The sequence below is a fragment of the Cheilinus undulatus genome, linkage group 3, assembly GCF_018320785.1.
Source record: "Cheilinus undulatus linkage group 3, ASM1832078v1, whole genome shotgun sequence".
NCBI lineage: Eukaryota > Metazoa > Chordata > Actinopteri > Labriformes > Labridae > Cheilinus > Cheilinus undulatus.
Genome location: NC_054867.1, coordinates 48,870,445 through 48,883,536, shown reverse-complemented (window position 1 = coordinate 48,883,536; position 13,092 = coordinate 48,870,445). Strand labels below are relative to the sequence as shown.

At 39.9% G+C, this 13,092-nt stretch overlaps 1 protein-coding gene across 5 annotated transcripts in view; it reads left to right on the top strand.

Annotated features, from left to right (window-relative positions):
- arhgef10la (Rho guanine nucleotide exchange factor (GEF) 10-like a) overlaps positions 1-13,092 on the top strand; it is a 311,778-nt gene that overhangs the window by 241,336 nt on the left and 57,350 nt on the right. For all 5 annotated transcript variants that reach the window (XM_041784009.1, XM_041784008.1, XM_041784013.1 and 2 more), the window contains one exon: positions 7,701-7,915. In XM_041784009.1, coding sequence (XP_041639943.1) covers positions 7,701-7,915 — 215 coding nt within the window. The remainder of the gene's footprint in view (positions 1-7,700; positions 7,916-13,092) is intronic.

Genomic DNA, 13,092 nt, shown 5'->3' with positions numbered 1-13,092 from the left:
TGAAAACTTGTTCTTATGTGCCAGCCATCTAAAGCTCGACTGTTTCATCAACTTTGGACAGTAAAATGCAGGACTGGCTGCCAAACTCCTGCTGGAAGGGTGGTTGTTAACATCTGCCTGTTGGTAAATATACTGGCAATGGTGCCAATATTTTAAATACCAGTTTGTTTGGTGTTTCTTGGGACATTAAATCAATAAAATGATGTTAGAGCAGCTCACATGATTTAAAAAGGCTCTAAAACTGTTTTGAAAAAGGCTGTTCAGATCTGGCACATAGTCAAAGTTAATGTCCCTAGACAAATAATTTTAGATTTGGTTAAATCCAAATCATAGCTACAATTAGTCAACCAGTCTAAAGTTAAGAAAACACCAGGATAAAGTGAACATATTGGTAATGTTAGCAGTGCTAGCACCACCAGCCTCCAGTCCTCCATTTACCTCCATAACAGACAGACAGACAGATACATAGATGATAAATGGATGGAAGGACTGTGTCCAGCTGCATTTTTTCTCTGGTAGGGCCCAAAGTTTGCTTTTAGAGTGACTGTGAGTGGTTAGCCAGCTAAAGGGTTAAATTTTCATCTCTTTGTCATCTGCATCAGAATTGTCAGTTACATTAATCATTGTCATTTTTTTGCTCTTTATGTAATGCTAACAAAGCTAGCATTAAGTGTTAGTGTGAAGTTGATTTACTCAATGTCTTTATTTGACTTTAGCAAGGTCAAATTTACCTGAGGCTGTTCTTCAACTGTGTCTAACTTTGTATTGATACGATTTTAAAGCCTGTCAGTCATGGACTTTTACTGAAGGTTGTTTTGTAGCACCTGGTGTCAAAAAGATTATTCTTAAAAAGCCAAATTTTATAAATGGGCTTTTTGTACCTAGAACCACCATGCAGGTGAAATTTACCCAACAAGACAACATTAATTTTGAAATTAACACATTTCAGTCCTGAAAACAGAGAGTCTAACCCTTAGAACTCACAGATTTTTATTTTTTATTTTTTATTTTTTTGCTATTGTGTCTCGCCTGGACTTTTTGCCTAAAAAATCTTGTAAAACATCAACACTGTGGAGCAAAGCCAAGCTGTAAACATCCTTTTCTCCAAGATAACCTGTGCTTTAAGAATATGTGTTGCAGGAATGTCACTTTAATTAAAAAATATGGGGATTTAAAGTAAAAAAAAGCTAATCTGAAATTAAAATTCAGATTTTTTTTATACATTAAGCAACAAAAAGTCTTCAAAATATTTACATTTTTATAAAAAAGGTTCTTGTGCTTTTGTCCCTCAGAGTCATTGTTGAGTGCAGTGGCTCTGACGGACAGATTCCAGCCTCTCTGTGTTTATTTCTCTCTCTCTTATGAGTTTTTCGGTCCCTCTCCTTCAGTTTCTAAGTCTGTGCACATGCATGGTTCAGCAAAGCATGACATGACGACGGAACAGCTTCCTATTGGTTGTAACAGCCCAGTTGCAATGCATTCTGGGATACAAAGTAACATAGATCTGTTGGTCCTGCCTAAAACTGCACAAACACATTTGTTTACAGCTCACATTTACAGCTGATACAGACAGATATTAAGGCAAAATGTCAGTTGTAAATATCGTCAGAAATTTTCAGATCTGCCAATGCAGATAATTTGCTTTTGAAGGTGATACCTGCACAAACTCATATCATTCTGATAAGATTGTGCATTCCTCGTTTCTCTCTGTTGTGTCCAAAGAGTTTATCTCAGATAAATCCCTGAGCCTGATGTTTTTATTTGTTTAAGGAAAGAGCTAATGTGAAGGAATGCTGTTTGCATTAGTAGACCTGAAAAGATGAGTCGGATCAGACGTCCCGTTGTCATTGCTGGCAAAAACTCTGGCATCAGACAGCCTGCTCCTTCTTGATTTTGATTGGCCAGTGAGGGAGGAGTGACAACGACACTTTCTGGTGCTGCACTGTTCCGAAAGTTTAACTGTTTCTAACTGAGCAGAATGTGAGTGTGGCGACAATAATAGCATTTTTAGCTCTCAGCAGGGGGAGTCGGTCTGGGTGGCCACTAAAAACACTGGGTTTCATTGGTTTTGTATGAAAAAGAGCACTGCCAGTGCTAAAAGCCTGGCTGTGGACACAGGCCCTTATGGTTGCAAGACAGTAGCCATTAAGCAGAGCTAAAGTGGGCGTCTGTGTTTTGACCGAGGCTGGAGATCTAGAAGCGATTACAAATATTCATCATTAGGTTAAATGGTATTTGTGGTGCTTACAAGCAAGCATCCCTAGTCTGCTTAATCCACAGTTTGACTAAGGCACAGCACATACAATTCATTTAGACCACAGAGGACTGCGCTTAAAGGTGCTAAAGGGAAATAGAACGACCCTTTTAAGATTCATAACAAGTAGCACTGATGGAGGATTTAAAATGCATCCATTTCTGAGTACATCAAAGATGTGGTGACCCGTGGTTTTGGCTTCTGTGCTTCCGTGCTATCATGATCATTCTCCTACACTTCCTCGCTACATCCACAACAATCTAATTAATGCTGGCAGGGCATTTACTGTTTGGAAAGTTTTTGTGTCTCCCAAGCTGAGAGGTGAAATCTGTCCAGGGCACGACTCCAAATATCTGCTTCTCCAAATAAGTAGTGATGACTTTGTCAGGGCACAGTATGTGCGTAGCGTATCTTGCAGAGGTAGATGGAGGAGAGAAGGTGTTCATTGACTGGGAGAGAGTGGATTATTGTATATGGATGGGCTCTGTGGTACAAATGGACACATGGATGTGTAAACTGAGGAAGATTTGGGGTGAGGCGGGCTCTGCCTCTGGCTGTGAATACACACAGTCACTTGAAGCTGTGTGTTGTAAAGCTCCTCGCTGAAAGATAAGTCCTCCCCAGCTTTTTTTTCAGCCTGTGCAACAGACCATTATTCGTTCTGGCTCATTCTCAAGAGCCCACAGGATCGCTCCTGTCCAGATTCTGCATGCTGATACAAATCAAACAAATGATTGCATGCAAATAAGGGTGACCGTGGAGGAGAAAAGCTAAAGACTATATTTAGCTCATGTCACATGCGCAAGATGTGATTCATACAGAGGATAAATCTTCGGTGTCGAGCTGCAAGCAGCCGAGCTTCTCTTCCAAGAAGAACATTGCATTCTGTCTGGACCTCCACCCAGGCCCCACAAAGGCGTAATGGATGAAATTACACCGAAAACCCACAGCGACACTTTAATTGTTTGGGAATGGGAGCAATGCCACTTTAATTGGAAATGCATCAGAGATTGAGGTCTGAGGGCTCCTGCTGTCTGCATTTTCTCAGCATTGGCTCTGACAGGCTTACACAAAGGCCAATATGAGTGTGTAACACAGGAAAACAAGACACTCAGCTTATTTGGTGTGATCCGCCTTGAGAGGATTGTTATGACAGCAGGACTGTCGTCTGGTAACATTTAAGGTTTCTTTTTTGTTAGAGAGCCAGACACGTCGATGACATGAGGCTCTGAATGATAAAAACTTCCACTCAGTCCAAATTTAGACTCATGAAACTTCCAGCTTTTAAATCGCTGTTTTAATCTTCATTTTTCTTCACTTACACCCAGAACACCGTCTGCGTTTGTGTCAACCACAGATGCGCCAAACTCGTTTGTAGTTCAAGAAAATGTCGATATTGTTAAGTAAAACAACTTTGTTTTTTTCTTGTACTGTTTTATGTGCCAGGATCTCTTTTAGTCCTTCCTGTAAAGTCTTTTTCCCAGTTTAAGACTGTCTTTATTTGTATGACAGTTTTCCAAATGTAAGATGGAAAAAATGAAAAAAAAAAAAAAAATCCAAATTTAATGTCTTTTTTTTTGGTCTTTTATCATAATCTACACATAAATCTTACCACGTTGCATGGGCATTATCTGATTATAGATGGGCAAACAATAATCACACAAATCCTGATGTTTCTGTTGAGTTGAGAGGCAGAAAGTAAAACAGGCACTTGATTACAGGCAAACATTTATGGCAAGATTGCTGCTTAAAATGATTACAAGGAAAACAAAGTGCCCTTTAATGGCATTTCTCTACAGTAACTTATAAACACAGAATGCCTTAAAGGTGCATTACACTCCTCCAGACTTTATCAGTATATCCTCCTAAGACCCTGCGTCCACATATGAGGACATTATATTTTGGCTTCTCTACATTATAGTAATCATTTTTGGTATTACATGGTATTTGGTATCATTAATTATAGTAGCTCAGTCTGGAAGGAGTTTGACTGGAAGAAACTGGGCTGGAGAGCGGAAGGTCAGTGGTTCGAGTCCCGGTGGGAGCAGAGTTGGACCTTGGCGTGGTAGCTGGAGAGGTTCCATCACATCCTGAGCACTGAACCCCCCAACAGCTCATGGCAGCGCTTGACAAAGAGCAGCAGGGCCATCACTCAATGTGTGTGTGTAATATGTAAACAAACAACAGAGTGTAAACTATGAATTTCCCTGCGGGGATTTGACTTGACTTTACTTTGGCTTACTTGTACAAAATAATGTCCATTCAAGTTTAAGGTTTTTGCTTGAAATGCTGGGATAATTTGATGTATGGATATTTTAGGGAATTTGCTTGGACGTTATCGAGTTTTTATGGTGGGAGGATATTGTAGAAAAGTTTCTCTCTCTTTTTTTTTTTTTTGTGGCATTTTCAGGGGAATATGGGAAACTATTACCACATTATGGGGGAACTGGATTGGGAATTTGGGTTTTGGGATTGTCCTTTGTAGTTGTCAGGATTTTTCTTAGAAAATTACAAATTTTTTTTTTTTTTTGAGATTTCCGTCATTTTCCTGGGATTTTGGAGAACATTTTTGAACATTTCTAGAATTTGCCAAGAAATTTAAGGGGGAATTTGCTTTTATATTTGGGAAATTTGCTTGACATTTTTCATGAATTTGCATAGAATTTGGGGGAATATTTTATTTGAATTTTAAGGCTTTATGAGGAAGTTTCACTGAAAGATTTGAGGACTATCTAAAGAAATATTTTGGTACTTTTCATGGGATACTTTAAAAAATATGTTTAAGAATTTTCAGAGAAATTTTAGGTATTTTTATTTATTTATTTTTTTTATGGAATTTGGGCTTTGGAAAGAAAAATTTCCAAGAAATTCCTGTTCACACCAAGGCTGGTGTATTAACTTATCAGACAGAACATTTAAACCAGGCCTGCAAGATGATCTCATTTTTCTATTACAACTGGCCCGTCAGTATGAGGTCTGCAGATTTCCTCAAGTATAAAAATGTGAACTTATCCTTGATGATTTAAGATATCCTTGTTGAGTCACAAAATCTGAAAAAGTAAGGAGTAAAAATATTTGACAGTGAGGTTGACAGTTTATGATTAAAACGGTGACCCTGTTAGGTGCTCAGGTTAGACCTGAATCCAGAATCTGGCCCCTGCTGAGATTGAGTTTGACACCCCTGCTCTATATGGTTAAGGTCTGCACCTTTAACATTCACCTTGTTGTTTCTTTAACCGTGTCTGTGTAGATTTTGCTCTGTGCTTCGGGTCATTGTCTTGCTGCAAAATAAGTCTTCTCCCAAGCCGTGGTTCTCTTGCAGACTGAATAAGATCGTCCACCAGGATTTTCCTCTATTTTTTGTTACATTCATTTTACCTTCTACCTTTATAAGCCTTCCAGGGCTGGCCGCAGAGAAGCATCCCCACTGTATGATGCTGCCACCACTGCTTCGCAGTAGGGGTGGTGTGTTTGGTGTCCGCCAAACATAGCTTCTTGTCTGTTGGCCAAAAAGCACCAGAAGAAACACCAAAGAACTTTGTTCCACTTGACCAAGGAGTCTTCCACATGCTTTTTGGTGAAATCTAATCCAGATTTAATCTGAGTTTTCTTCAACAGTGGCTTTCTCTTTGCCACTCTCTCATAAAGCTTTGACTCATGAAGAACCTGGGCAACAGTTGTCTGCAGAGTCTCTCCCATCTCAGCTGCTGAAGCTTGGAACTCCTTCAGAGTAGTCATAGGTATCTTGGTGGTCTCTCTCACAGTCTCCTTCTTTCACGCTCACTCAGTTTGTGAGGTTGGTCTGATATGGACAGATTTACACATGTGCCATATTCCTTCCATTTCTTGATGAACTCTGGGGGATGTTTAGTGCCTTGGAAGTTTTTTGTATCCATCCCCTGGCTTACACTCTTTAATAAGTTGCTTGGAGTGTTATTTTGCTTTTATGGTGTAATGGTAGCCAGGAATATTGATTAAGCAGTGACTGGACCTTCCAAATACAGGTGTCTTTATACTGCAATTACTTAAGACAAAATCACTGCACTCAAGCAATCCCAATTTCATTAATTATGAGACTACTAGCACCAATTGTCTGGACCGCTGTTGAATTAGCTCTGAATTTAGGATTGAGTTATTCAGACACTTATTTTACCTTACATATTTTTGTTTGGCATTACTTTGTTGAAATCTATTTCACTTTGATATGAAAGAGTTTTTTTTTTTTTTTTTAATAAAGGGTAAAACAAGGGATGAATGCTTTTTATAGGCACACTACATTTGAAAGATTTAGTTGTTGAGTTACAAAATGACTGTGATTCCTAATGGCTACCATTACTGGGGATTATGTTATTCCAGCACTGGTTCTAATTCATTTTCAGTGATAACAACTGGTTGAATATAGTGGTAATAAAGATGGTTCTTGTCTGTGATCTGAGTGGATCACTCTCTACAGTTTGGGCTGCTTGCGATCTGCAGGTTAATGAAACATTTATCATCAAGGTGTAAAATAAATGTTCTGCCAATAAGACCCTGTGCAGAGTCACAGGCTTGCAGGTCTTTAAGGTTCCTTTCTGACCTCCTGTATGAGTTGTCCGTGCACTTATGGAGTCATTTTGGTTGGCCAGCCACTCCTGAGAAGGTTCACCACTGTTCAAAGTTTTCTCCATTTGTGGATAATGGCTCACTGTTATTCACTGGAGTCTGAAAGCCCTTAAAATGGCTTGGCAACCCTTTCAAGACTGATAAATGTCAATAACTTTTTTTCTAATCTGTTTTAACCTTAGTCTGAAATTTGAACTTTTTTTCATCAAACATTTTTAAAAGTCTTCTCTAACATTTCAAAGTACGTAGTTGTCTCCAACCTTTCCTTTTTCAAAGTAACCTTCCTGACAGGGTTTATGTCTAAGAAGACAAAAGAACAGTCACTTGATCCTGTAAACTCATAAAAACCCCTCATTGTTAAACAACTCACCGTGTTTCAGAAACTTACGACAGCCTCTCTTTTCTCCGCTGATGAAAAGATCCCTGAGTTTTAAGAATTGTTTGATGTTCTGGATGACATTGTGAATCCATTACATTATGTGTTTAACATTCTAAGTGATATTCAAGAAAAGTGAAGGAGGACTTCAGACGACAAGGTCTGAAAGGATAATTGATGTGAACTTTCTTGAAAATTAAATTGCTGACAGGTAGAGAAAGTGTAACCAAAGGCACATTATCCTCCGGACTGCCCGTTAATTTGATTAAGACAGTGAGACACACAGCAGGCATGATCTGAGACAGGTCGGCCGGGCTCTGCTCTCTGCTCCTCCTATCTCTTTTTTCTGTTCCGTTTCAGCAGAATAGTTTATTACCCCCGGCGTTATGATTCACTCCATTGGTGCAGCTTAACACCGGGTCTTGACCTTTTTAAACCGAGTTTTTTTTTTTTTAACTCTCTCTACAGGTGGCGGGTGGAGGAGAAGGTTCCCAGGGGCAGATAGAGATATTTTCCCTCAACAGGCCCTTGCCAAGAGCTGTGAAGAGTCTGCAGGTCGGCTCGGGTGTGCGGTGTCTGGAATATGTGCCAGAGCCTTCCCCGAGCGAGGAAGAGGAGGCAGGAGATCACAAGGCCTCGTCAGGGAGCGCTGCCAACATTTGTGTGGGATTAGACGATGGGCGGTGAGAGACTGACATGACACAAAGCATCACACATGAAATAAATAAATAAACAACTTTTTAAAAGGTATTATTGTAAAATTTGGTGAAGGGCCATTAGGGACAGCAAGGCCTTCTCTGCTGGCTGAGACACTGTCAGGATTATATATCTATTTGACCTGTTTTTTGCAGTACTCGACTGTATGTATTGGAAAAAAAAATGTCCTGCTTCCAGTGCAGCCTTCATCCAGTCAGATTTCTCTCCTGTTTTCTCCAGCCCCCCAGGCCTTCAAAATTCATGTTAATCCCTCTGCAGTTGAAGTCAGTGTGGATGTTATTGTTGATTTTTAGTCTTCCACAAATCTGATCTGTGCTTGACATAATGGCTGCTTTCTTTGACATGTCAGGGCCTCCTAGTGGGCCTTGCCAAGTAGAATGTACAGTTCCTGAGGAGTAAAAACTGAAATTTGGATTTAAACACACTAGATACACTATATTGCCAAAAGTGTTTGCTTACCGGCCTTGATTCGCATATGAACTTAAGTGACGTCCCATTCTTAATCCATGGGTTTGATATGAGGTCGGTCCACCCTTTGCCGCTATAACAGCTTCAACTTTTCTAGGAAGGCTTTCTACAAGGTTTAGTAGTGTGTTTATGGGAATTTTTGACCATTCTTCCAGAAGTGCATTTGTGAGGTCACACACTGATGTTGGACGAGAAGGCCTGGCTCTCAGTCTTCGCACTAATTCATCTCAAAGGTGTTCTATCAGGTTGAGGTCAGGACTCTGTGCAGGCCAGTCAAGTTTATCCACACCAAACTCTCTCATCCATGTCTTTATGGACCTTGCTTTGTGCACTGGTGCACAGTCATGTTGGAACAGGAAGAGGCCATCCCCAAACTGTTCCCACAAAGTTGGGAGCATGGAATTGTCCAAAATCATTTGGTATGCTGAAGCATTCAGAGTTCCTTTCACTGGAACTAAGGAGCCAAACCCAGCTCCTGGAAAACAACCCCACACTGTAATCCCCCTCCACCAAACTTTACTCTTGGCACAATGCAGTCAGACAAGTTCCGTTCTCCTGGCAACCATCAAACCCAGACTCGTCCATCAGATTGAGAGAACGCGTCTCCACTGCTCTAGAGTCCAGTGGCGGCGTGCTTTACACCACTGCATCCGACGCTTTGCATTGCACTTGGTGATGTATGGCTTGGGATGCAGCTGCTCAGCCATGGAAACCCATTCCATGAAGCTCTCTGCACACTGTTCTTGAGCTAATCTGAAGGCCACATGAAGTTTGGAGGTCTGTAGCGATTGAGTCTGCAGAAAGTTGGCGACCTCTGTGCACTATGCGCCTCAGCATCCACTGACCCCACTCTGTCATTTTACGTGGCCTACCACTTCATGGCTGAGTTGCTGTTACCAATGGCTTCCACTTTGTTATAATACCACTGACAGTTGACTGTGGAATATTCAGGAGCGAGGAAATTTCACCACTGGACTTGTTGCACAGGTGGCATCCTATCACAGTACCACGCTGGAATTCACTGAGCTTCTGAAAGCGACCCATTCTTTCTCAAATGTTTGTAGAAACAGTCTGCATGCCTGGGTGCTTGATTTTATACACCTGCGGCCATGGAAGTGATTGGAACACCTGATTTCAATTATTCGGATGGGTGAGTGAATACTTTTGGCAATATAGTGTATATTGGAATTAAATAACTGCAGACATTAGAAAAGGCTGGGAGCTATGTATGACTGAATTTTGGCTTTAGACCGTTAAAAGTTTTTTCACCATTTTCAGGGCTAGGTTTATTTTGGGCAGGGCACATTTAGTGCCCCATGACGTGCAAGAGAGAGTAAATTATACCATGCCTTAAATGTTACAACAGTGTAAAAGCACTGAGCACACTATCTTAATTTGACCTGTTGTCTGCAGCCTTCATTGAAAATTAGCGGCCAGCTAAATGCTATGTTTTGTACAGTGTAGGCTGAATTTGTCCAACATACCAGCCATGATGGCCTACAAGTCAGTGACATGACTGGGTATAAAAAGAGCATTTTAGGGAAGCAGAGGCTCTCAAAAGCAATGATGGGCAAAGGGCCACCAATCTGCCTAAAACTGTGTCTTCTAAAGAATTGTGAAAGAGTTTCAGAAAAATGTTCCTCAAGGTAAAATTGTGTGATCTTTGGTCCTTCAGACAGCTCCACATTAAAACAGTCATGATTCTGCACTAGAAATCACTGCATGGACTCAGAAACACTTCCAGAAGTCACTGTTCATTAACTTCATTCATGGTACCATCCACAAATGCAAGTTAAATTTGTGTCATGCAAAGAAGTTTCATCCATATGGTGATCATGATTGAAAAGGCAGCCATCTCAAGGCCAGGCCAACGCAAAGCAAACTTAAAGTGGACTGAGGCAAAATGGAAAACTGTTCTGTGGTCAGATGAATCAAAATTTTAAATTCATATTGGAAACCACAGACGCTGTGTCCTGCAGACTAAAGAGGAGAGGGACCGTCCAGCCTGTTAGTCCAAAAGCCTGCATCTCTGATGATTTAGGGTTGCATTAGTGGCTATGGTGTGGGCCACTTACACATCTGGAAAGGCACAACCATTACTGAAAAGTAGATAGAGGTTTTAGAGCAACATATGCTCCCATCCAGACAATGCCTCCTTCAGGAAAGGCCTTGCATAATTCACTAAGACAATGCTAGATCACATACCACACCCATCACAACATCATGGCTTCACAGTGGAAGAGTCCAGGTGTTGAACTGGCCTACCTGCAGTCCAGACCTTTCCCCAATAGAAAACATTTGGCACATCAAAAAATGAAAAATTTTGCAAACAAGACCAAGGACTGTTGAGCAACTTTTTTAGGCTATGCATGCATGTCTTGTTCACAAAAATCACAGTTCCAAGGATGCATTAATTCAGCATCATAATAATGCAAATAATATCTTTAATTTAGTGAAGAAAACAGTCATTACAGGTGTGTTGCAATAAAGCCAAGCAGATTCCACTGATTAACAGCAGTTTTACTACACTCCTAAAGAGAGAAAAATGTAGAAAATAACAGAGTTTGAGATGGATAAGAGGTTATTTCTTCATCATGGTAAATTCCCAGAGTGAAAAAATTGGAAGTTAAACAAAAAAGAATGAAAGAGTTAGATTTTCAGAGTACATTCATGCACTTCGACTCCAGCGAGTGTTCAGTGATGCTCCTGTGCAGTGTAAAAAAGTACTTCATTCACACAGTGTTGAGAGCAGTGAATCAACTCTGTTCCTGAGTTCATTCCCAGCAGCTTTGTTGCCACGCCTACACTGCCACTTCAAATCTGGGGAGCGGAGTTTTCCCATCATGCGTTGTGTTTTTAGATGTATTTTAGAGGTATTTTAGATGTTTTTATATGTGTTTGGATGCGTTTAGATGTTGCCTGATGTACAGTTATCACTGTGTTTCATTTCTCATGTTTCTGGTGGATTATTGTTGATTTTGATGATAGACACATCTGCATCATGAGTGACACTGTCCATTGAGCTATACACACTGTGGTTAGGAGTGGTCCTTTGAAAAGTATGATAAGCTGTCCATCTCTTTGGTCCATCCTGACCAGAGCATGCCAGCTCAGCCACAATGACCAGTGGGTATTGGCAGGTTATAGTGGCATGATAGAGCTTTATCTGGTGGTGTTTAAAGTGGTCTGTAATATAACCTCCATTAGAGATGAGCAATACCAATTATTTTAATGTGATACCTGTACTTTTCAATGCAATTTTATCAATACTGATACCGATACTTTTGAAGGAAGAATAAAATAGTTAACTTGCAAACTTTCAAAAGGTACAAATTTCAGGGAAAAAAGGGCGTATGCATATCATTCAGAAATTCTTGAAGGGAAGAACTTCAATCAAAATAAAATATTTGTGCAAGCAGGTAAAAAATGAAATAAATCAAATATTATCATAGCAGCATAAAAATGCCCATTTCATTTTTGTTTAATTCAGATAGAAGGGCTATATTAGCCACCTATAGCCACTAGTTTCAGGCAAAAATGTAAGAAAGACAAGTCAGACAAATACAAGTGATTTTCATAGAAATATTTATTTTTTTATGTTTCAACAATTACATACTACATTTTATGGTATTGGCATGTGGTCTCAGTATTTTTTATGTTTTCTTACAATTTTGAAATTTACTGGAGACCACATTGATTGAGAAAGGCAGCCAGGTTCACATCACAGACTATGAAATGAATTCATATGTGAGTGAGTGGAGTTGCTGAAATCTGCTACTCATTTATGCTTGGTACCGAAAGTCACACGGTACGGCGGGATCGACGTCTGATTGGTCTTCTAATTCACATAAAACGGACGAGCAGTAAAGCCAAAACAGTCTTGAGGAGAGAGGGCAGGGAGGCACTTGGAGGAGAAGCGGTGGTGAGACATATTTTATAGTATTCATTTGGTATCGAAACTTTGCTAGAGGGATCGATAACAAAAGAGTACTTGGTAAATATGGATATATCAATACTGTAATATTGATACTCCCACCACTAACCTCCGTGCTTCAAAATATATAACATTATAAAGTGTTAACTACTAACATTTAGAAAGAGTTCACAAAAGTTAAACTCAAGATGGGTGTTAACTTTATTCTTAGAGAGAGCAGTAGTAGTAACTAAGAGTTTATTTTAACTCCTGATAAGAGTTAAAAATCAACTCCCAGAAAAGAGTTACTTAACTCTGCTCTAGAGTTTATTTGATGGTCTCACATGTACTCAGAGTTGATTTTAACTCACACAGAGTTTATTCCAGTGAGCTGAATTTGCTGTGATGCATGTCAGGTTTAGAGGGTTTAAACTTCAGGGAGCTGCTTTATTTTAGGAGTTTAATGAAGATGAGTCATATTTTACCCTAAGGACAAGTGGAGTATATAAAAATTATGAAAACACAAGGGTTAATGAGGTCGTCACGGGTAGTTTTATCATGGCAGGATGTCTCTAGAGGCTCAGCTGTGAAATGAGCAGCACAAAACTAGATGAAATAAAAAGAGCAAATATAGAAGTGCTCCTCAGCATCCTCCACATCTCTTGCTGTAAGACATTATCCTCTATTACCCTTTGTTATGCTCCAGAGACATTTATTGCTGTATAGATTTGTTTGTCAATATTTCATCAAAGCAGGAAATCA